The sequence below is a fragment of the Cnephaeus nilssonii genome (assembly GCF_951640355.1).
Source record: "Cnephaeus nilssonii genome assembly, chromosome: 7".
Classification (NCBI taxonomy): Eukaryota; Metazoa; Chordata; class Mammalia; order Chiroptera; family Vespertilionidae; genus Cnephaeus; species Cnephaeus nilssonii.
The window spans coordinates 56,354,399-56,380,418 of NC_137078.1; the positions used below are offsets into that span (position 1 = coordinate 56,354,399).

The window sequence follows — 26,020 nt, forward strand, 5'->3', positions numbered from 1 at the left end:
AAATGTTGCTCACGTTTGAATCTAGGAAACTCTATTTGCCCCATCATCACCCTGTGTACCGTGTAACTGTGCTTGATGAGACACACGGGGCTCAGGTGAGACAGTCCTGGGTCCACATTCAAAATAGCTTATGTGAAGAAGTGTTACAGGCTTGTATGCAGAAGGCAGGTGAGCTCTCTTGGTTTGCCATGTGCTACCCTCTCCCCTCAGATACTGTCACACATCACTCTGCACGTCTCTGAATGAGAATTTTGCCCCTCCATCCATCTCTTCTGAAGAACATTGCTGAGCCCAAGTTTGGGTGCCCACTCTGCTGCCTCCCTTCTCTATCTCTTAGGTCCATAAGCCTTGCTTAATTTAATGGTGCTAAACTGGTGCCGAGCCTGCACTTCCTCTCAAGCTGAGTCTTCCCTTGATGTCTTACAATATGCGAACAGGCAGAATAGCATTTGATAAATCTAGGAGAAAACAGTAATTAGAGCACTCGGTAAATTAGACTGCGATGCGTACCATCACTCAGCATATTGTTGTTAGCAGCGGTGGTCCCAATGCTTTTTAATTGGTAGGAAAACTGCTCAGTTTCTTTTCCAGGTTGCTGAACATGAGATCTAAGTGGTGGCTTGGTGGGGGATAAAGTTGCTCTTTGAAAACAAGTCAGCAAGGGGAGGAGGTGGTGTTTCTTAAATCAGTAAACATCTATTGATTCCTCACTGTGTAAGTTTATTTTTTTGAGTGGGGAGGCAATTAAAATGTGAGCAAAACAGCCTCTGCCTTCAAAGGGGCTTACAGTGTACAGTGAGCAATGACAGTCTTCAGTACAAGGCACTATAAGGACACCAAGTCTCCTCACTTACATTTCTGAACTGCATCTCAAGAGTCAGAGTCAGACTTTTGCTGACTTAATAATCCATCCAATGTCAAAGTTGATCTGAAATTTTCTATGTAAAAATTAATATTCTCAATATTCACTAAAGGAAAATCTTTAACTTTAATGATTGTTCCTATCAGCATACAACGTGACTATATTTCATGTGAATGTGAGTTATGGAAATATAAAATACTGCAATATGGAAATATTAGCAAACTTACTTTATGAATACACTTTGAAATCATGTGAATCCTTACAAAGGAAACATTTGAGAAAATGGCAAAAGTTCAAAGTCTACTGGCCAAGTGACTTATAAACTGGGTCCTCCCATAGGCAGCACCGTGTTAGCCGGTCAACAGAAACGCTGGCCAGTTTTGGCCAGTGAATATGTGGATTTGATTTATGTGAGGTCATCAGAAATGCATCCTCATTAAATGTGACTTCTCTGCACTTCCCTGATAACTAAGCCCATGGTCTTCTTTTCAAACGAACATACCTCTGTGCATAAACAGCTTCTCTTCCTTATAATCCGCTCCCATTGGCTTAGGTACTAGGCCAGTGGTCGGCAAACTGCGGCTCGTGAGCCACATGCGGCTCTTTGGCCCCTTGAGTGTGGCTCTTCCACAAAATACCACGTGCGGGCACACACGTGCAGTGCGATTGAAACTTCATGGCCCATGCACAGAAGTCGGTTTTCGGCCTGGGCGAGTCTATTTTGAAGAAGTGGCGTTAGAACACTCAAGGGGCCAAAGAGCCGCATGTGGCTTGTGAGCCGTGGTTTGCCGATCACTGTACTTGGCAACTCCTTTTCATATTTCAAGACTCAGTTCAAAAGCAGGCCCTTCTGAAGCCTTCCTTAATATCCTCTCCATTTAACCTTTCTTAAATTTTCCTTTCTCTAGTTTCCATGGACATATGTACATATTTTTTGGAAAATTTAGTTGTTTCTTGCACATATCTTACCTACTATTGTGAAGGCAAGTAGTATGTCTTAGGTTCTGGGAAGGCAAAGGTGCATAACACAGAAGCTAGTGCAGAGTACATTTCACAGTTATGCACAGGGTGCCTATTCAATGTCCCCAGCATAATGCAATGCACTAGAATGAACAGTGAAAAACAGGACAAATGTGGTCCTTGCCCAGGCCTCCAGGTTAAACAGGGAGACAAACACTTGAATAAATAACTGAAGTATGATGATAAGGGATGGATTGAATATAGCTGAGAAACCCAAGTTTTTCTAGGGGATTAGAGAATTAATCCCTAGTACCAGGCTTGTTCAAATAGGAGGTAATAATGGGATTTCATGTGGAAGTTGACACAGCCAGCAGCAAAAATCAAGGAGTTCTGTGCCTACCAGCTATTGAAAAAGACTCAGATGGCAGAATACCTGTCACAGGTGTTCTGAATACTCAGGGAAAAAGTGTAACTCTATTTGAATGGATTGTATATCATAATGGATTGTAAAAAACAATTAAAGTAAAAGATTTCTGTTTCCATTGTATGGTCTGAACACATGGAGAAGGCTCTGATTCAGGATGAGAGGGAACCACAGGCAAAAGCAAATCCACATTTCTTTTCTGCATCATTCCCTATGTGGTGCTGTTTGGCTTTATCCTCCTCCTTCCTTCCTCACCCCATGATCAAACTTTTGAACTTGAGTTGCTTCCTTGAAAGTGAGTAACACAGGGAAAGCAATGAAAATGATTTACTGCCTGGAGAAGAAATTAAATTTAAAAGAACGCTACTTCATGATCTGTTCATAAATTTTAGATCTCATAATTTTAATGAAATAATCCATATCTCCTATCTACCAATATATAGTATATTCTGCAACTATTTATGGCAGTATAATTAAAAACAGCTCAATATGTGCAGTCATCCACAAGTCAATGGCTCAGTTCATATCCAAAGGCATAGGAAAAGCACTAAATATTAATTTGGCTCGACTGCTTTTATGGGTTTCAATATATGAATTGGGGCATGGAGGCAGGGGAATGTAAACATTCAGTCTATAGCCCCCAGGTTTATCCCATGTAGTATATATAGAACTTAAACTCAGGGTACTTCCTTGCTCTAACAGTTCAAACTCAGACCTCTGTATGAGGTAGCTTTTAATTTCTATTTTCTATTGATATGAGGATGTAACAAATGAACTTCCTGCTTTGAAGATGAAAAAGAAAGGACCTGAGATAAACCAGAGTGCTATAGACTGAAATCTAGTCCCCAATGTGATGGCATTTGGAGGTGGTCCTTTGGGAGGTAATTAGGACATGAGGGTAGAGCCCTCATAAATGAGGTTAGTGCCCTTATGAAAGAAAGAGACCCCACAGAGCTCCCTTGTTCCTGCCACAATGTGAGGTTACATGGGAAAAGGTTGTCTATGAATCTGGAAGCCAGATCTCATTGGACACTCAAATCTGCCAGCTCCTTGACCGTTGACTTCCTAACTTCTAGAACTATGAGAAATAAACTACCTACTCTATGGTATTCTGTTTTAGCAGCCCAATTGGACTAAGATACCACAGTCCACAGTGTTTGCTTCTCTACAATACTCTGGGCTTAGAATAAAACCTAGATATTTAAAAAGACATGACAATAGAGTGGTTGATAGATCCCAGAGGTTGGGTAGGACACCAAAAGGTGGAATTACTAATTATATTACTTTCCCAGTGTAGTAGTGTTACACCTAGACTTATAAAAATGAGTGTTTCTGAAGTGTAAAGAGAATTCATGATTAGTCATACAGATTCCCACTTAAAATACATATGGGAAGCAAAGTTCTAATTATTCTTAATTATCATTGCTTTCAAAATTTTTATAAAATAGCCTATTGTTCTATATGCACATTGACTTTTTTCTCTCACTGTTATTTCCATAGATACTAAGGTTTTCTCAGCCCTTATCCTTGCAAGTGGAAAATAAAAAGCAATATTGCCCTCACTTAGGTTTGCCCTGTTTATCCATCAAATTCAGACCTGAATTCTACTAGTGACACAAGTGAAACCTAGTTTGACTTAAGTATTTAGTTTTTAGTGTAGAACAATAATCACTCTTAACTTTGTGTGTGTGTGTGTGGTTCATGAACCCCTTTGTGAAAGTGATTAATGTTGTAGAGCCTCTCTACGGATAAATGCATATATGCACACACATGTAAGTTAAGTAATATAATCTCAGGGAATCCACAGACTTCCTGAACTCTTTTTGTGAAACTCCTTATATAGAGACAAAACATTTAGTTATGTTACATATACATTCTGGTCAAGTCCCTTATCAATATGTACTGATATAAGTGAAATAAGGTTCTTGTAAATATAGAGTGGTAAATTTTTCCCTAGAAGTTTTATTTTGCTGTGATTACAATTTATTCACTTATTTATTTCTGGCCAGTTTTTCCTTACTTAGAGTAAGGGTCACATATAACTTGCCCTCTCACTTATCCAGGTGTTATGGGAAGTTTACCCTCCCTCCACACACACACACACTTTCTCATTCCAATGCACCATTGTTTTAGTTTGTACGCAGGAGATTCTTGTCCAGGAAAGATGAGGGCAACAGAAGACATGATCTGGACATTTACTTTTGTGACATAATAGATTTTCTCATTGCTGACAGAGTTGAGTTAGGGTATTCCGTTACTTGCAACCAACACTAAGTCAGAGATTTCTGGATAGTAAGATATTAGATTATTGGATCTTTTGGTACATTCTTTAAAAAATAATCAGTGAATTAATATCCCTAATTAAATCTTCTTTTCCATTCTAGGTATAAAACTTGTTCATGTTTGCTGGACTTATTTTGGTTCTAGGTATATTTAAGGTAGCCTCCACTGAATAAGACAAAATGTGGAGAATACAGGGGACTAATTCCCAGGCTTACTTGCTGGGATCGGCTCCTTTGAAATAGGCGTTGACCGTTTCTGTAAATGCTGCTGCAACAGGGAGGGTGTCCTGGGCCCCCATGGTTAGGGGGCTGGGTCCCCTGGAGGAACCTGTATAAAATGAAAATTTTTCATTAATATGGGTATAATAGACATTTTAGTATATGTGGAACTATATTAAAGGATTGAAGAATGTAATCTACTACTAAAAAACAGGTAATGTGCTAAGAACCATAACTCTGTATATTTAACATAGAGCTCAAATATTTAAAAAGAGATATTTGGCTGGTTTACAGACAAACACACTTGAAATTAATTCAGTATGTATTTTACTACAGAAAAAAATCCAAGCAGAAGAATAAAGTCCTAGGTGTTTCAAGGTTTTGCATAAAGCACAAGGCAGTATTTGCATGACAGTTTGTACAGCAGGTAGTTAATAAAGAAAATTAATAGCTTCCTATTTGAGCATTCACCCTACATAATTGCCCCTAACACTTTTAGCATTTATTCATGTTAAAGACACAAACAGTCACAGAGTACAATGCTACACTTTGTCCTTTTCTGGATTATTCCCATTTAAAAAATTCTGTGATTATTTCCCAATTATTCTCAGATCAAGTAGGCTCAAGCTTACATGTCCAAAAAAATGGACAACCAAAATGTACCCCTTGGCTTGGAACAAACACATAAATGCATCAATTCATACTATCCTATATAATAAAAGGCTAATATGCAAATTGTCCCCTCGACCCAGGAGTTCGACTGGGAGTTTGACCAGGGGGCAGGGCCAGCTGGCCAACTGCCCATGGCCCCTCCTCCTGCCACCCCCTCCTCCCTCTGCCCAATCAGCCCCTATTGGGGCGGGTCTGCTGGATGGCCCCTCCCAATGCACGAATTCATGCACCGGGCCTCTAGTTAAAAATAACAGCAATACGCATGTTTATTGAACACCTGCTACACACCAGGTACTGCACTGGATACCTTACAAGAATATCATGCAACCCCACATCAGCCCTGTGGGACAAACATTATTGTTCCTATTTTACAGAAGAGGAAACTGAAGCTCAAAGAGGTAAGTGACTTGTCCAAGACAATAAAGTTAGTTGAATGGCAAAGCTAAAATTCAAACCTAGATTTGGCGCCCTATAAAGCTCATGTTTTTCTTATTATGTCATACAGTTTGTTTAAATGAGACATTTTCTTGTATGGTTTTGACATAATGAGAGGTTTCCAAAGGGAGCAAGGCTTGGGATTATTATCTTTGTTGTTAATATGTAGGCCTGGTGCTGAACAGTAAAGTGTTAGCAATTACAAAGTATTTAATTATGTCCCCCGCTAATGCTTCAAAGGAAGACATTTACTCTCCCCGCCCCATCATAGACTTCATGTTATGCTTCTTTTATCTTCAGTAACTCAGTCACTTCTGTTTCGTTCTCTGGCAATGAAAAAATATATCCTTTGAATATCTCTGTCTTCAATTAAGTTTTCCTTGATAATTCCAGTTCAAGCTAGTCTCATCTTGTTCTATTTCCCTTGGCTGTTAATATCTAGAACTTGGCAACTGATTATACTAGTAAGAAACATCTGCTTACTCTCTGCTATGTATCAGGTACTATGGTGCTAGGGATTCAAATATAAATTAAAGAAAATCCTTGTCTTCAAGGAGTTGCAGTTCAATGTGCTAACATCACCATCAGCATTAACACCGTCAAGACCATTCACTATCATCACCATTACTTGCTGCATACTTACCAGGTGTGGTACATAGTATATTATCTTTGTAAACATATGAAGGAAGCATTACCTTCATTCTGTAGTTGATATAGCCAAGGCTCAGAGTTTATACAACTTGGTCAGTCTTGCACTGCTGGTACACAGAATATTTAAGATTGGTACTCAGATATGTTTAAGTGCAAAGTTTAGGCTCTGAGGGTTATATCATTTTATAGACTAAGTATTCCTACTTAGCATCATTTGAGGGCAAGTAACAAGTAAAGTACCAACAGTGAGTCTTATACATGTCTATTTCTTTGCTGTAAACATTTAGAGAGAAGAAAGTAAGACATGAACTTCTTTTATGAGACCTCCATATTCCGTAAAACAGAGCCAGAATTACATTGACCTTTTAGTAAATAAATTATCCGTTACTGGGTATCAAAAAGGTAAAGTTTATGCACATCTATAAATAAAGAAGGCACATGTAAACAAAGACCATTATTTTGTTATAGTGTTGCTCATTTTATTTGTTCACACATTAGTTCAAATATTTATTGAATGAATCCTAGGTTATTCTGAAGTAGCATGGTCTCCCTAACTGTTGGTTAAAACCTGGCAAGAGGGATGGATTCTCACCATTATATCAGGATCATAGCCACCTTATGATTGTGACTTGGAGTTTTGTGAAGGGATAGATCTTCAATCAAATTATTAGAGCAATTTAATAAACGCTTTAAGAATGGTACGAGCAAAGCTCTATGAAAGCACTTCATGCTTGGATAGGTCAGGGAAGGTTTCATTGAGAAGGTGATAAGGTGGCTGAGGTTTGAGGATGACTGGGATCTCAGGATGGGGAGAAGGAAAATGGTCCAGCATGTACATAGGTAGACATATGTTTGCTCAGTTCACATGATATTTTGAGAAACCACAGGAAGTTTGACATTATTATAATGATGTGTATGTGTGTGTTTGTGCATGTATATATATATGAATGTGGTGGTTATGAAGGCTGAGACAAAGAAGGAGATGAGGCTTGGGGGGTTAGGAATTAGGTCATGAAAAGGTTTATATAAATATTTAGGAGAATTTGTCTTTATTTTATATGTGATTTATAGGCATTAAAATCAGTTACTTTTTGATAATCTAATACAAATTTATGATGCTTTTCAGAGCATCAGAATTATAAAATTTGAAACAGAATTATAAAATTCTTAAAGTCCTTGGGAGTCCTGGAACTAAAGTTAAGAATACCCTCTATGGAAAATGAGAGGGTTTTGAAGCATTTGAAATAGGACAGTTAAAAAGAGGGCTTGAGTTTAGATCACTCTAGCTATAGTGTGGTGGAGAATTTAGTGAGGGAGACAATAATGCAAGTGAGGTGACCTCTTAGAAATAAAGATAAAAATTGGTGAGAAATGCCGATATTAGTAGATGAAAAGAATATCATGTATAATATTTTTCAGTTCTTCAAAGCCTTTAATAGTCTCCCATGAGATTCTTGTGAATAAAATAGTGAAACTGAGTGGATAATAGTCTTATCAAGTGAACTGAGAATTAGATGAATCACAATATTCAATGACAAATATATATTATTCTATACATATTCTACAAATGTTGAGCCATTTCTAAGTAGCGATTATTCTAAATCCATTTTTAAAGTAAATTGTTCTTCTTTTTCTTTTTAACTATTTCCTTAAGATACAGTTTTATTACTATAAAGTGGGATGACCAAACTCTAAGGCAAATACATGTTTTACTACTAATAATGACAGATTAATTTACATAAAGATTATACTTAAAGTGCTATTAGTAATAAATGAATGCTTCTGTTCCCTTGCAGTACCTTAAGAGAGTCTGTTAATATTATCATTAGAAAACTGGTTTGAAACCAGAAGATTATCTAAGGTGGTGAAAAATTCAAACCTCATGGCCTAAGAGGACTAAGAGGAGCTTGTCAACTATTTTCAAATATCTGAAATAATATTACCAGACATTGACTCAAGGGACCAGAGTTCATGGCCATGGAGCTGCAAGTTAATAGCTTTGTGACCCTGGGCAATTCAATTAACTTTAGATTTTCTCAACCATAGGACAAAGGCAACAGAATACATACTATCTGTGTTTTAGAATTCTATGATTTTTAAGTTGTTTATAGGTACTTAAAAAAATTTGAACAGTAGAAACAACTTTCTAACAGGGAAATAAGCTGCCTTGAAAATAGTATCTCTTCATTGGAAGTTGAGGGGGGGATCTGTCAAACATTTACTGAACCTCTACTGCGTGCAAGATAATGGTGGGGACACAAATATGTAAACGCTCAAGAAACAAGACATAAATATATGAAAAACATAATAATTAACATAAGCAAACAAAAGCTTAAGACAGTAAAGTGATAGCACTAGGTTTTTTTTTCACCCAAGATTAATTGCCAAATAAGCCGGATGGGGGCACTGTTCTGTGATTGAACAAAAGGAAGCTTGGGCTCTGGTCATACAGACTTAGCTCTGAATCGTGAATGTCCATGACTCAGTTTCCTTACCTTTAAAATAGAACAGATAATAATAATATCTATGCTAAAGGCTTGTGGTGAACATCAAATGGGATATTTGTGAAGTCCTTAGCACGGTATGTACTCCAAAGACATAGTTATTGCCATTTTTGTTGCTGTTACTTTGTCAGGGCAAGCTTTATTCAGGTTGTTGAAATAGAGTAGGTTCTTTGAAGTTAAGTAGGAAAAGGAAACAAAGGGAAATGATACCACAAATGGTATTTTTCATTGAGCATAAAGTAAACTAGAATTGTCAGGTTTCTTTCATCACTTAAATTCTGTCATCGTAAGACCTTTGTTATCTATGTGGTTATTATATCTGTTTAAGTTGCTTGATATAATGCGTGGACCAACAGGAGGTAAATTTTTTTTGAATGCATGTTTGTATTTTGATTTATTAAAGTGTGAGTTCTTGCAATAATTAGACATTGTACTAGGTGCTGAAGGATACATAGAAAAATATAAGATATGCCCTAATCTTCATGGGGCTTAAAGTATGGAAAGGAACTATAATATTAAAAATAAAAGGTAAAGCATTATGTAAAGTTGGAAAATAATTTAATGTTATAACATATTACTATCAATGATCATTTTTAAAGAATTCAAGGTAGAAACAGTGTTTATTATGTAGGGCCTTCCATAAAATAAAAGATCAAACACTAATATGGCTTTATGTTCTTTATACATTGAAGGGATAATCAAATTCAGTACAATTATCTCCATTTCACTAGCTCAAGGTCACTCTGCTAGTAAGTGATGGTGAAAATCAATCCTAAGTCTCCTGACTCTAACAAAAACAATAGTAGCAATCACAAAAACTTCTGTAGTTTTCACTGTATACCAAGAATTATTCAGGTAACTTTAGTTATATTAACTCTTAATCCTGGTAATATGCCTACAGGGCTAAATTGTCATTATTATCCTTGCTTTACAGATGAGCAAACAGGTTTCACAATATCCAGTAGCCTTGCCCCATAGCCACTCAGTTAGTGAGTAGTTAAGGACAGAATTGGGATGAAAATTCTAAATAGGAATGCCTGACTCTGGATCCCACTCTCTAGCCTACTCTGCTCTAGGAGCACAGAGTCAGAACAAAATTTGGTTAGGCATCTGATGGCGCATTTGTAGTAGCCCAGAAGGACGAGTTGCTGCCATCAGGTTGTGAAATTCTGACAAAAGAGCAACTCGAGGGTCCTGGAAAGCAATTTCATGTACACTTAGGGGTTCTAAGAAATAGAAAAAGACACACAGAGTCACCAGTGTGTGAGGATATTTTCTGAAAGGCAGTTTTCTGTGACTCTCATCACCAAGCAAAATTACACACACACACACACACACACACATCTTAAGGTAAAAAAAATCTAATAGTATGAAATATTTAAAAGGTAAGGTCCTTGATTTGTGGAATATGGAATATAGACTGTGTATATACAACACTAAAGGAAAAAAGGGAACGGAGAGAACTTTTAAAAGAGAAAGATACACCTCCCCCCACAAAAGGAGCCCCACTGGTGTGACTCAGTGGTTGAGTGTTGACCCAGGAACCAAGAGGTGACTGGTTCAATTCCTAGTCAAGGCACATGCCGAGGTTGCAGACTTGATTCCCAGTAGGGGGCATGCAGGAGGCAGCTAATCGATGATATTTTTCTCTCATTGATGTTTCCATCTCTCTCCCCCTCTCTCTTCCTCTCTCTCTAAAACAAAACAAAACAATAAAAACATATTTAAAAAAAGAATGAAATGTGTTTTTTAAATAAAAGGAGAAAAGGAAGCAAAATAATCAGGTACAGAAATTGGGTAAAAGTACAAGAAAGTTTACAAATAAGTGAATGTTTGCATCCTGAGTTTAGCAAAGATGCCTCATCTCACAACCTTGCTGGTCACTGCATGAAAGTGAAGCACGTAGTCAAGGTGGGCAAATGACCTTGACATCCAGAAATGAGGGTGACGGAGATGGAACAAACACATGTAAGCAACAAAAAGTCTCAGAATGCATAAAAGAAGAGAGAAGAAATTTCAGAAATTGTATGAAGCAGCAGAGTAGAAATTGGGTTTTGTTTTTTTTAAAGCAGTTCGTATTAGTTGGAATTAATAAAAAATAAATTATATTCAATTCTATAATTTATAGAGTACATTCTGTATAATTCAGTGATAAAGACAAAGAAATAATATTGAATTTAATTTGAATCCTAACCTTATCACTTATTGTGTGACTTTGAGCAAATTACTTAACCTCTCTGAAGTTTAGATTCATCATTTTATAAACTATAGTATCTTCTACAGATGTTGTGAAGATTAAATATGATATAGGATATCCTGGTTATCTAAGAATAGTTATTATAAAAAAGTTATCCCAAAATAAATGTATTTAAATGGTTCCTATAATTTCAAAGTATCTACATGAATTATATATATATATATATAAAAATATAAAGAGGAAATATGCAAATTAGGCCAGGACGCCATAACGGGTCACGACCAGACAGGTGGTGGTTGCGCGTGCAGGTGAGGCCCAGAGTGAACATGGACAGGGACAGGGGGGCCGGCCCACAGCCTCTGTGGCCGAGTGCAGGCCTGGAGAGGAGACAGCAGGCCCACCTCCCGCGGAAGCAGCGCGGCTCCCTCCCGCCTCCCATGGAACCAGTGTGGGTCCCTCTCGGCTCCCGTGGAAGCAGCGCGGCTCCCAGCAGTGCGCTGCGGTTCCGGCGGAAGCGGCAGGCGGTCTACTGCACGCATATTGCGCGATGGGCTCCTAGTAGGGTAATATACAAATTGGTCGGGACGCCATCACAGCAATGATCAATCAGCAAGCTGCGTGAGCAGCAGGCACGGGTGGGCGAGGACTTGCAGCATCGGGGATGGGGGCGGGGCTGCCGCAGAGAGGCCTCTCTGTGTGCCTGCACCAGGGGTCTGCAGGCATGCGGAGAAGCCTCTCTGCCACGGCCCCAGCCAAGGGTTCGCAGGCATGCGGAGGTCTGCAGACCTACCCCGGCTCCGGCCTACCTCTTTGGGGCAATCCATCGAGAAGCCCCGAATGGATGGGCGGGGCCTACCTCTTTGGGGCGATGGATCGCAGGGCTCCCGCACTGTGACAGGGTACAAGCCAGGCTGGGGGATCCTCCCCACCCCCGCCCCGAGTGCACAAATTTCATGCACTGGGCCACTAGTATAGTGACAAAAGGCTTGGTTGGGACTCTAAATTATCACAAACTGTATTTGTGTGAAAAATTTTTATTAACACATGAGCAAATAATGGGTTCTTAGAATGAACAAAAATGATTTGTGTTGATATTTTGAGGAAGGGTATATTTTTCTGATAAAAAATTGTATTATAGCTCTACACACCAATCTAGGTTCAAATTTGGCTTTGAATCATGATTAAGCGGGCCATTATTGCAGAGTTAATTGAGAGTTTTATAAATTTTCCTAAGGGCCTCTCAATTTCCTGATTTTCTTTTGAAGTGGCTATGATGGAAGTGTCTTTTTTCCTTCTTATTCAGGTATTAATAGTTTTATTAACTGTCAATTGACAATGACTTTACACCATCACTTTCACTGACTTCATGGAGTTTGCTTTCTAAATATTTACAGATCAAGAAACAAGATCTGAAAGAAGAGTTATTTGCCCACATTTTCACAGACAGTAAGTGGTGGAGTCAGGATTCAAATATAGGTCTATGCTCTTTCCATGTAAGGAGCCACATAGGTTTCATCTTGACCCACAACGGCATTGCGTGAGTTATACCTGTTACATGTTTTTTGGTGTGCAAGGCATTCACCTTCACGAAAAGGAGGATGGCACACTTAAGAAAGTCAGTTATCGTAGAGTAGAATAAAGGATACTGAATTTCTGGGTATGAAATAGAGTTATTTTTTGTTTTCTTCTTCATAAGTTCCTGCTTACATGTTCTGGATATATATATATATATATATATATATATATATATATATATATATATATATATATAATTTCATGTGCATATATTTCTTTTTAAAAAATGTTCTTATTGATTTCAGAGAGGGAGGGAGAGGGAGAGAGAGAAACATCAATGATGAGAGAGAATCACTGATCATTGCCTCCTGCACACCCCCTACTGGGGATGGAGTGCGCAATCCCAGCATGTGTACCATGACTGGAAATCGAATCCTGACCTTCTGGTTTATGGGTTGATGCTCAACTACTGATCCACACCAGCTGGGCTGCATATATTTCTTATTTTTCAAATTCCACTCTGTCGAGAAACATATGATCAGCTGACATTTTTGTCATGTTTTATAGAAAATTTTCTTCAAACTGCACTAATTAATTAACATTCTAAAATAATGTATGACTCAGAAAATGGAAAAATTATACTTTGTTTTCATCCTCAACATCACATCAAACATAATCAACACAAGGACTATTGTTAAAAATAGACATGAGAGAGAAGACAAGCCATAATGAAATGTCTTCAGTATGAGAACTCATCCAACTAAATCCTAGCCAGTTCCATATAGACAGCACTGAGAATGTATTCGATCAGACATTTAAAGCTGAGCCAGGTAGAACATGACTCAAAGAGTATAAATAATTATATCAATAGCTGATTTATGTAGAGTACTTATATGTAATGACCACTGTGCTAAATACTTTACATGCGTTATGTCTTCTATTCTCAAAACATCTTTTCGAGGTACAAACTATTATGTATTCTAGTGTGTTACCAGTAAGGAAATTGAAACCTAGTGAAATTAAACAGTTTGCTCAAGGTAACTTGCTCTATAGTAAGTGATGTGTTGGGAATGAAAATCAAATCTAACTTCAATTGCATTAGTAAACCCTACCCTGTATTATCAATGTTTGCCCATTCATGTTAGTATACTTTGCTCCAAGGTAACGCTAGATGCACAGCAAGTATTCTCAGTGCAGCAGTATCACCCCAAAGGAGGTGAAAAGTGGTTCTTGGGGGGTAGGGCGTGGAAAAAAAGAGAAAAATGTAGTTCTTGGGGAAAAGTAAAAGCAATCTTACTTTTTTACATATAAAGCATACATACAGTACATAACCACATATACAGAACATCTGTGATATTAAAACTCTACTGGGAAGCAATTATGGAAAAACAAAGGTCTAAAAAGGCTCCCTGAGTAAGGGAGAGGGGATAAAGAAAGAAAAGTTTGAGAAGCACTGGTCCATAGTTTAAAAGGGCCATGGATGCTCATGACCTTGTACACCTCATCAACTCTTTTGAAAAAAAAGTCTAAGGCACTGGGTTTACTGAAGAATAATTGTTTATTTTAAAAACTATTATTTATTCAAGTTTCCACCGAGTGAATAATATCTGTGGTGCCATAAATTATGGGTGATATAATCAAGATATGGGGAGAATACCTAGTAAGAACCTTACACAGGAACAGAGTACAGGAAAGGGAGGCGTGAGAGTTTGGCCAATCCAGAGCTGTTCTCCCATGGACATGGGTGGTCCTTGCACTAAGGCAGGAAAGGGGGAAATCTAGTCAGGGGATATGATCAGAGAAGCTGGGTGAGCCTGGTTTAGGCTTTGAACCAAACAGGAGCAAGGCCAGAATACAATGGCCTATAGTGGACAGTGACATGAGCACCAAGAGAAAATCTAAGGAGTCTGTTTAAGGAATGGGGGAGAATTAGAGGTTCTGAAATAGACATCCAAGCATGTTGGGCAGGAGGAGTATGCTTTTCTGTGAAAAGTCTGGTGTGTACTTTCAGAAAGGTGGTGGCCACTTGTAACCAAAGAAATGCAACAGGTACAGAGAATGTTTTACCTTTTCAGATTAGAAAATATCTGAAAAAAATACTTCATGTTTGTGAGAATATAATGAAGTAGGCACGGTGATAGAATGATGAGAGTTAAAATTGGTATAATCTTCCTAGAAAACTGCTTTGGCAATGTGTAGCATGAACTTTTAAAAGTTTCATAATTTTAGCCCCAAATTCCCATTTTAAGAATCTATTCTAAGAAAATATCTTAAGGCCAAAGAATTATGTGCAAGGTGTTCACTGCATGTGCAGCAACTTGAAGCAATTTATATACCTAACAACTGCAGTGAAATAAATCATGATTCATGACAGAATGAAATGTGATGTAGATATTTAAAAGTTCACAGTAATTAACAATGGAGCTAAAAATAATCACGTATCACATTTTCCCTATTAGATTGGAAAAGGTGAAAAAAAAACCTGAAAATAACTCCATGTTGATTAGGGCATAGAAAAATTGTTAATCATAATCCTGGTATGAACTTCATGTAGGGACATTTGGTAGAACGTAGTAATATTTAAACTGTGCATCTCCTTTAACATAGCAATTTCATGTAACAGTATTTCTTTTAGACAAATTCAGACACAGATAGAGGATATGTACCTTTGACATAAGAGCAAAAAAAAAAAAAGGATAAAAATCCAAATATCCATTAATAAAAGATAAGTACATTCATAAAATACAATACTCTGGAACCATTAACATCCTATATAATAAAAGCCTAATATGCTAAGTGTCTGGTCGTACAGTTGTCTGTTCAACCAATCAAAGCTTAATACACTAATGATATGCTAAGGTGGCTCAACTGCTCACTATGATGTGCACTGACCACCAGGGGGCAGATGCTCTGACCAGTAGGTGAGCTTACTGCTGGGGTCTGACCTATCAGGACTGAGCGAGATGGGCTGGACACACCCTGGAATCCTTCCGTATTCCCTCCCTAGCTGGCCAACCTCCCTCATCCCTCCCCGGCTCCAATCCTGCACCAGTGGGGTCCCTTGGCCTGGCCTGTGCCCTCTCGCAATCTGGGACCCCTTGGAGGATGTTGGAGAGTCGGTTTCAGCCCGATCCCACAGGCCAGGCCAAGGGACCCCACTGGTGCATGAATTCGTGCACCGGGCCTCTAGTGGTTATATAATGCATACCTGGTATATATATGTACACATTATATAGATGCATATGTATATGTATATATGCATATATGTATACACACATGTAGTAAATTTAAATAGCTACAACTGACAGTTACAGAGATTATATATTCTATTTACATAAAATTGTACATAACCTATTTCCTGAATCATAAGAAACATACTTTTGAAAACATTTGAACATTTCTGAACATTTCTATAGACACTTATGCATACAATGGGTTGAGATGCATCTTGTAATCAATGTCAAAAGAAAGTTGGCAGCTGCTAACAGAGCAGATTCCACTGTTGGCTCTGCCTGTACTTGTGGGAGTGTAACCATGGGTAGCAAAATCAGCTCATCTCATGGTCTCCTCAGTTGAGTTTAAAGTACTTGATAGCCTGTCATGTGATTGAATTTCAATTTAAATGTGGACCCCTATTTCCCTTCAAAAGTGTTTTTTAAGATTCCATCTGATGCAGTAATAGAGTATTATGTACAAGTGAGTAAAGAAGTTATTTGTACATAGAAGAAAAACTGTCACATGCAACATCAGGCAGAAGAAAATGCCACGTTGCTTGGAATCTAAACCACAGCATTTTGAAAGATGAGACAAGTAGGTTATGAATGATCTATACCAGTGGTCGGCAAACTGCGGCTCGCGAGCCACATGCGGCTCTTTGGCCCCTTGAGTGTGGCTCTTCTACAAAATACCACGGCCTGGGTGAGTCTATTTTGAAGAAGTGGCATTAGAAGAAGTTTAAGTTGAAAAAATTTGGCTCTCAAAAGAAATTTCAATCGTTGTACTGTTGATATTTGGCTCTGTTGACTAATGAGTTTGCCGACCACTGATCTATACTAATAAAAGGGTAATATGCAAATTGGCCAGGATGCTCTCACAGTAATGACCGAACAGCAGGCTGCATGGGGCGACCAGGCCGGCAGGGCGTTAGTGAGGGGCGACCAGGCCAGCAGGGGGGTGAGCAGTTAGGAGCCAGCAGTCCTGGATTGTGAGAGGGATGTCCGACTGCCGGTTTAGGTCTGATCCCAGGGATTGGACCTAAACTGGCAGTCTGACATCCCCCAAGGGGTCCTGGATTGAAGAGGGTGCAGGCTGGGCTGAGGGGACCCCCCCCCCGCCATGCATGAGTTTCATGCACCAGGCCTCTAGTGCATTATAAAAGAACTAGAGGCCCAGTGCACAAAATTTGTGCAAGAGTAGGCCTTTCTTCCCCTGGCTGCTGGCACCGGCTTCCCTCTGGCACCTGGGACCCGGATTTCCCTCTGGCTGCCGACAGGCACCCGGGACCCGGGCTTCCCTCACAGCCCCTGCTTCATCCAGAACGTTGTCCAGAAGGACTTCTGGTCTAATTAGCATATTACCCTTTTATTATTATATATATGTAACTCAGGTACTAAAACTGTGTTGTCAAAAACTTCTAAGTGACTTTCAAAATTAAACTATCAGCGTCAAAGAGAATAAAGAGGTCATCATTATGAACATGTGGAATATCACTGTAATATTAACATAACTCCTGATGGCCAGAAGTAATTTAGATGTCTCTTTAAGTCTGAATATAATATAGGTTTAGACTCAATTTCTGATTGTTATACTGAAGATAGTGATGTGCACTTTGTCTGCTATTTTTGGTTAGAAAAAAAATGCTTTTCTACATTTAATCAAGTTTATTATGTACCCGAAAAGTTTTTATTAAAACAATGGAACAATTCCAATGCATGAGTTCTTGGATTCAAATAAATGCAGTGTATATGTGTGTTTCACCAAACATTAAAAATGTTATCTCTACTAATGTCTCAATATTGTGCTTTCAGGGTTATATTTATTTATTTAAGTTCCAGGATATTTCTTCCCCCTTCAGCTTTATTGAGGTATAATTGAGAAATAAAACTATAAGATATTTAAAGTGTGTATGAATGATTATTTGATTTACATAAACATTGTGAAAGGGTTCCTCCCATTTAGTTCAGTAACACATCTAACACCTCACATATTTTTTGTGTGAGAACATTCAAGTTCTGTTCTCTTAGAAAATTTCAATTTTACAATATAGTATTGCCAACTATAGTCACCATATTTTACATTAGCTCCTCAGACCTTATTCATCTTACAGTTGAGAGTCTACCCTTCTACCAACCTCTTCCTATTTCCCCACCTCCCTCAGCCGCTGGAAGCCACTTTTCTACTCTCCGTTTCTATGAGGTTGCTTTTTTTAAATGACTCCAAATAAGGGATACCATGCAGTATCTGTCTTTCTCCTTCAGGCTAACGTCACTTAGCATGATGCCCTCAAGATCCATCCATATTTTTGCAGATGGCAAGATTTCCCTCTTTATCTGTGTTTATCTATACTTTCCCATACTGCTTGAATTTTAAAAAGTAATGTGCTTAAGTCAATGGCATAATTAGGACAAAGCAAACTATGGGCTATTTTAAAATATGTCTTAATGGCATGGGGGACATTACCCTATGTTAAAAGAATACATAATTCTATGCTGTATGAAAATATAACACACAGTCACATACATATGAAAAATCTTAGACATGAAATATACCGAAATGATAGCTGTGGTTTTATGGTTAGTAGATGATAGATGATCTAATTTTCTTTAAACTTTTCTGTTTTTTCAATTTTTTAAATAATGAGCATGCATCCTTTGATATTGTAACAAAACTATTATAACTAGAGATTTCTTCTTTATTTCTTGAATTATTCCTATTCTTAGTTAAAAAGTGGATGCCGCAATTTTGAACACTATTGCAAGTATTTCCCTTAGGGCTGAGATTTATGAATGGAGAGGCATAACAATGCTGCCTGTAACTGTCTGACTGCTGAAAACTTGCTATTTGATCCACCAGTTTCATGAGGAATGGGCTGTAACCAGAGTCGAAAAAAGGCAAAAATCTAACATTAAATACTCATTTTTCCTCTTCCTGGACTCACCCTTTCCAGTGACGATTGCAACTCTTGTAAGTCACCAAAACATCCTTGAAAAAATAAACATCAGCCTTGCTCCTTGTGGCACTTCTCCAGAATAACGCTTGGTAGTTTTTCAGAGGCATATTTCAAGCCTGTAAATCAGATCTTAGGGGAACCCATGCTGTAGTTAAGCTGAATATGAAACTGAGAAACCCTATGGTAAGCAGCACCCCCTATCTGTGTGACTGAGTGCCAGCAAGAAATCAAGCCCCAAACCCAGGGGACAGGACAGCAGAGCCAGCAGAGGAGGAAGTCTGTGCAAACCTGTCTGCTGAACACCCATGTTCCAGCAGAAATTATTACCACACGCATGTTGCAAAATAGTTAAAGACATAAAAGGATTAAAATTTTAAGGGCAATGACTTATCTTAGTGCCTTATCTTAAATGCCATGTTTTAATGACCCCAAATCAATCTTTGATATAATAAATGAAGTGATGAATATAGAATTCTTAGCACATATTAAGTATTCCTTAATGATAATTATTATTTTAGGAAATGATTACATTTGTATAGTATAGTTTATAAAGGCTTTTTACAAGTAACTGACTAAAATATCGTAGGGGTATATATATATATATATATATATATATATATATATATATATGGCATTGATTTAATAATTCATTCTACACACATTAAAAGGGCTTAGAAATGGAAAATTCTCCTGAGCCTTGACATCACCTGTTTGAATCATTGCTTCATTCATTATATCGGTTCTCCTCTCTGAAGGGGGAAGTCAGAGCCAAGAGTATAGTGGGGTGGGCAGCCTCAATCCCTGACAACTCTTCTTAGAAGACACAATAAAAAGTTATTGCGTGACGATGGCTAACAACCACACAAAGGTAAAACAGTCCCCCCTGGTGATTCTTGGTTCACAGTTCTTTTCTCAGGAAGTTTGTCAAATCTGCTGAAATGCCATGATGTATAAATCCTTTAATAAAACAGTTGGTAACATTTTCTTCTACATCTCCCATCAGCATTAACACAGCATCACCACCACCACCACCACCACCCCTCCTCCACCCCCAGGAGTGTATCACGTGGCAAATCTTTCGTCTCAACAAGTCAGCTTTAATGACAGGCTCTGGTGGAGGCAGGAGGGGGGCTGTACAGCAGGGAGGAGGCATTCTGCTCCCAAATGATTCTCCTGAGCCATAAGCAGCGAAGAAAAGATTGCTCAGTGCCTCTGAGGGAGGCAGGGAGGCCGTGTAGCAACTCACAGATCAAGTTGCCAGATGTTTTATGTGGAAGAAGACTAGAATGCTACAACCCAACCTTTTCCAAAGCTGGCAAGACCTAAATGAAACACAGCCATGTTACAAGCAGGGGATGTGTGAAGCTGGCCCATAGTGGTCCTAGCTGGTCATTATTGGGCACTTTGCATGCACTGACCTCAGTACTTAACTATTTCCCCCTGACTATAACTCTATGAAATAGGCGCTGCCACTATTCCAAATTCCAGAGAAGGAAATTGACTATGATGGCTGCACAGCAAAATGTTAAGGTTTTCCACTAATTTTTCATTAATTTCCATAAGATGATAAGGTTTTTACTAATTCCACAATTGATACATATCTGATAAGAAAAACAATTAATAAATTCATAAAATAAGACCTTGATAATATTGCTATGAATACAGATATTGTTATGACTGTATTCGTTTACTCAGCAAGTGTTTATTGAGTGCCTACTATGTACATGGTACTATGCAAGATATTTTGGTTACACTAGTGAAGAAGAAAGACATGTTCCTGTCTCCATGGAGCATGGAAGCCACACATTAAACAAGCAGTTATAATAATGTGTAGAGAATGTGATAATTCAGAAAACAGGGTGCTTTGGAGGCACCCAACAGGGAGACCTAACCTGTTCTAAAAATTAGGAATAGCTTCCAGAGAAAGAAATACAAGTGACATTTAAACCTATGCTTTGAAAATATTTAAAATGTTGCTATGTTAGAGTCCTAATATAAATACTTTCGTAATGTTAAATGTTATCCTAAAGGCATTAGCCTAGATATTAGCACTAGAGAATCACCAATCGGTTTGTACTAAGTACACATATACATACACATACACACATATACAAGCATATAGATAAAATGATATGGAATATATATGTATAGGAGGAAGGAGAAAAAAGTGTGTGTGTGTGTGTGTGTGTGTGTGCGCGCGCGCATGCACACGCGCTCATGCACACATCGTCTCTGGAATTAGCTTTCTGCATCTGAATCACAGCCTCAGCACAATGAATCTGCAATCATAGCCCTGGAAAAGCTGGTATTTTTCTTCTAAGCTTGTTGTCTGCAATTTTCCTATCTGGTACTTAGGGTAAGAAATCTAAGAGGCCTTGGGGCCAGACCTACAGAACGGAAGAACTTTCCAGGGAGAGTGCTGCAGGGAAGGGATGGTCCCCCGAAAGAGCAGGGATTCAGTTAAGGAAACAGGTGGGCGATTTTGGCAGAGAGCCCTAGAATGCAGAGAAGGGTGCTGCCGAAGAGGTGACATTCCCGAAGGCGTGATGGGAGTAAAAGCAGTAGAGAGAAGCACAGAGCAGCCAGGGGATGAGTGTGGGGGAGGCTGTGTGTGCAGAGGATAGAGATGCTACTCAGAGACAAGGACATTTAAGAATGTATGGTTGTAGGGTTGTTTGTTTTCATTACCAGATACAAGATGATTTTGTAGTGAAATAAGCTAACAGCACTCTTCTGGGAACATCTTGATGTTAAAATGCTCTAGAAAACTGCTCATATATCTAACAGTCACATTTTCTACTTGTCATGGAAATATCTTTCCCTTCCTCCCATCTCACAAGAATACTTGACAGCTTCAATAGGATATACTCTGGGATGAATGAATTTAAAAAGTTATTACTTTTTGTAACCTTGACTTTTTTTTTATTAACCCAATTTACATAGGTTAAATTTCAGTGAAATTGTTTATAGAAGTGAAACTTTAGGAAAAGCTCTGACACTCTTGTGAACTAGAACCACTGTCTAATACTCTCCTATCTCTAGTTAAATTAAATTTGAAAGTGTGAAGCATCTCACGTTATCTCCAAAGAAACTCACAAGCCAATGTTCACTATATAGTTGGTCAGTCAGTGGCTCAAACCCTTACTAAGTGACTAGGCTGCCTAAAGCATTAGAAGAACAAAGCAATGAGGAAGACAGGGTAAAGTTTTGAACACTATAAACACACTATTTAGATGCCAATAAATAATACTTTAAAAGAATTTAGAAAAAGTGAATTTTTTTTAGCATGAGAATCTTTCTTCCTTTTCTACATTCCCTGAGTAGAAAATTAAAGATAACGATAATTAATATTAATAATAAATGTGGGTAAAAGCAGAGTGCCCAAGAAGAATATGCTAGAAGTATATTCAATAAAATATGTTGAATGATAGGTTTTTTGGAGTACAAAAATTTGGGCAGGGGCACTATGCTTAAGGCAATTTAACATGTCACCATTTCTATGTCATTTTATTATCACAGCAGAAAAATTTAAAAATCCTTTCAGGTTGCACTAGCTAAAAATATCTGAAACTAATGTACAAAAATTATAAAAATAAACCTTCTTCATTCTTTAAACATAGCTATCCTTGCCTGGCTGGCATGGCTCAGTGGTTAAGCATCGACCTATGAACCAGGAGGTCATGGTTCGATTTCTAGTCAGGGCAGGCTCAATCCCCAGTGTGGGGCTTGCAGGAGGCAGCCGATCAATGATTCTCTCTCCCTTGTTCTCTGAAATCAATATTAAAAAAACTAAAAATGTCCTTCAAAAACAAACAAATAAAAAACCCACATAGCTATCCTTGCCCTGGCCAGTATAGCCCGGTTGAAGCATCATCCCATACACTGAAAGGTCATGTGTTCAATTGCCATCAGGGCACATACCTAGGTTGCCCTCCAGTTGGGATGCGCAAGGGAGGTAACCGATAGATGTTTCTCTCTCTTCCTCTCATTCTAAAATCAATAAAAACATATTCTTGGATGAGGTGTCATCTTTTTTTTTTTTTTAAAGTTTTCCCTTAAAGTTTATTGTAATGCACTTTCATCTGCATAAGCATTTCTTGTTAAGGAGGGATGCACATTCATGATATGGATGTTCCTCTAATCTCTTGGGAAGCTTTGTTTATATTCTAAGACTTGAGCAAAGACACAGTACTAGCGGTTCCAAGTAATTTCTATTAAAACTTTCTTACGTGACTTCTCTTGGCCCAAATTAAGATGCTTACAGAATTTGGATCTTATAATAAGAATGGCAATGTTACCAAATTTAGATATTAAAAAATCTATGAACAAATATATTTTCCTAAAATATAAAAAAGTGTGGTTCACATTATGTTACTCCACACACTTATTAATACTTATATTTGACTGATAAAATATATTTAAAAAACAAACCAACAACCAAAAATTGTCTTTAGATCGGTATCTTTAAAGAGAGACTATCTCTCTCTGTTAAAAGAAATCCCAAATAAAACACAAGCAAACGAGCCAATAGATACTCTAAAGCCAAAGTAAACTGCAACATCAAAAAGCCTGCCAAAGTGTTGCTTTGGAACCTCAGACAATTATTGAGGATTGCCAGGGTTGTGCTGTTTAATTTCTTGGTTAAAGCAGGGTACTCTACAGCCTCAGCTGAGGCCGGGCTGAACCAGAGATAGGGCTTTTCCATATGCACCAACCTATTCAACCGCAGCTTCTCTTTTTGGGATGTGCTGATCAGTAAGAAGACACCTGGGCACTTTTTAATTCTGATTCAAAGAGGAAGTATATAAGGTCATAAGTTTGTAGACTTTGCATCTTGGTTATTACAAAATTAATGACCTGAGACTATCAAGCTTCGATGTGCTGTGGACTGCCTAGCCTCCTGTCCTCTACCTGAGCCAGGACAAGAAACCAGGTATTGGGAAAGTTTTAAATCAGACCCTATTTTCTGCTGCTATCCAAACTACTCCAAGCTAAGGACTTCCATCTCTAGCACCATCTTACAAGGAAAATTCACTGTGGAGAGAAAAAAAGCCACACCACACATACTACTTAAGAATCTATAAGTCATTTCCTTGTTTAAAATTGCATTAAAACACACACTCAAGTTAGGAAAGTTTTGTTGTTGTCATGAAACACAAGTTCAATATTTAGATTCAATTCTAGAGTTGAATATTTTTTGGCTGACTTTTGATCCCTGGATACATTCAGCTATTTAAATGGTAGAAAACAGGGGATTAAGTGATAAATATTTACATGTAAGATGACCTGTTAATTAAGTTAAATTATTTCGTTTTCCTCCCACCATTAGTTGAAATGGGCCATTTTATCAAATGCCCGGCCTATGAAAATTATTGAGAACTTAAACATAAAACAGAAGAATGCTAATCCTTAATACAGAACATAAATTATTCAGCACTGAAGTTACACATCTGACATGTTTATGTATATTTTCCTTCATTTTCTAAAAAATGGCAAGTCCAATGATAGTTGTCCATTTTACTATGGTCATTCCAGTTGCAATTTTCGGAGACAACAGAACTTAACTGTTTACAGAAAATACCTCCCCCTTTTCCTCTTCTTCATTTTTCTGATCTTCTATGCAGCTTCCTTGTCATAGGACATATATACATATTAACATTTTACAATAGTGGATGTCGTATCTAAAATATTAATTATCTAAAACAGAATGAAATGCCAATTCCAACCAAAAATGTCCTTATATTTGTTGCATTGCATTTGCAAGTGTTAGGAAGGAGCCCTGGTTGACAGAGTTAAGTTCCTTGGACAAGAAAGGTGTGCTTTTTTTTGTTGTTTTTTCAATTTCACACAGTTAATTAAATAACCAATATTAACTGCAAATTCGCTTTAATTTTTTTAATATAATAAATTGAAGTTCCCCTACACACCAAATTAATGTAGTATTTCTTTAGTAGTTAATATTTTCTAAGTAGCCATAGCATTTTATATAGAGAGTGAGACCAGGTCTTTTGAAGGAAACTGGGATTTGGAAATGCAGATGGGGAGAAAGGATGAGGGGAGTATAAATTAGAATCTGGTATGCTATGTACTACTTACCTTCAAAAGTCAAATAAAACTTTCCTCTGTCAAACCAAACGAGGGAAGGCTGTTCATTCTCTGTATGGCCAGGAGTTGAAGCGGGATGGGAAAGGTTAAGGAGAGGGAGAGAGAAGGACACAGTATGAGTTACAGAGCAGGTCATTAATCTCACTATGGGGGAGGGCGGAGGCACTGCATGCCATTAGCGTGCAGGGAAAAAGGAAGGCTGGCAATCTATGGGTGTTTTTTTTTTTTTTTTCTTTTTAGTTCAGGAATCAGAAAGCAAAGCAAAGCTATGGAGGCCTAAAGGGATGGGCATGTGTTGTCGGTAGCTTGACATTCGGTGCTTGTACGCATGGAGCGGAAGTCTTCCTGGCCATGCAGGGGAGTCAGCATATTTTAACTGCACTAGTTTGGGCAAACTGTCTTTCAGCAATTGCTGTATCCATTTCATCTTCAATGTCATCCCCTTCTATGTTTTCAAAAAGATAAACTTGGAGTTATGGGTCATATAAACTTAGCTTAGGTTTTAAATGACAACAGCATTGCATATCAATTTAATGTTCCTGGAAGATGTCATATATCTTCCATCCCCTTCCCTGGAATCACCTTAGGCATCCAGACACAAAACACCCTTTACCTATGTACCAAAGAGAAAACAAGATTACTAACGGTGCGCTATAATTTATTTTTTTAATTAAAAAGCAGTCACTGGACATGTAATTCTGAGCAGTTAAATTATTCCTTCCTTTGTAAATTCACAAAGCAATAGCATCTCACCTTTTTCAGACCTGTTCGCTGAGAAACTGTCATGCAACCTGCTGCTTTTAAAAATATGTTCACTTAACAAATCCAATGGCATGAGTTCCACAATGAACAACAAACAGACAGGGTGCATCTGAGAGGCACTGGACACTCATGAGGTGAGTAGCATGTCCATGACGTTTATAGCATTCAGATGGCATAATGGCTTGGATTTTTAACGTCTAGATATCTAGACATCACTCGGCTAGCACCATACCTGCCGGGGTTTCACAGCGCCTTTCAAATGA

The 26,020-nt window shown here is 38.1% G+C and overlaps 1 protein-coding gene across 7 annotated transcripts in view; it reads right to left on the bottom strand.

The window, feature by feature from the left end:
* SGIP1 (SH3GL interacting endocytic adaptor 1) overlaps nucleotides 1–26,020 on the bottom strand; it is a 212,330-nt gene that overhangs the window by 20,060 nt on the left and 166,250 nt on the right. For 4 of the 7 annotated variants that reach the window (XM_079777593.1, XM_079777589.1, XM_079777591.1 and 1 more), the window contains 2 exons: nucleotides 24,987–25,046; nucleotides 4,745–4,856 (listed from right to left, as the gene is read on the bottom strand). In XM_079777593.1, the coding sequence (XP_079633719.1) occupies nucleotides 4,745–4,856; nucleotides 24,987–25,046 (172 nt within the window). The remainder of the gene's footprint in view (nucleotides 1–4,744; nucleotides 4,857–24,986; nucleotides 25,047–26,020) is intronic. The other 3 variants (XM_079777594.1, XM_079777595.1, XM_079777592.1) reach the window with 1 other exon arrangement.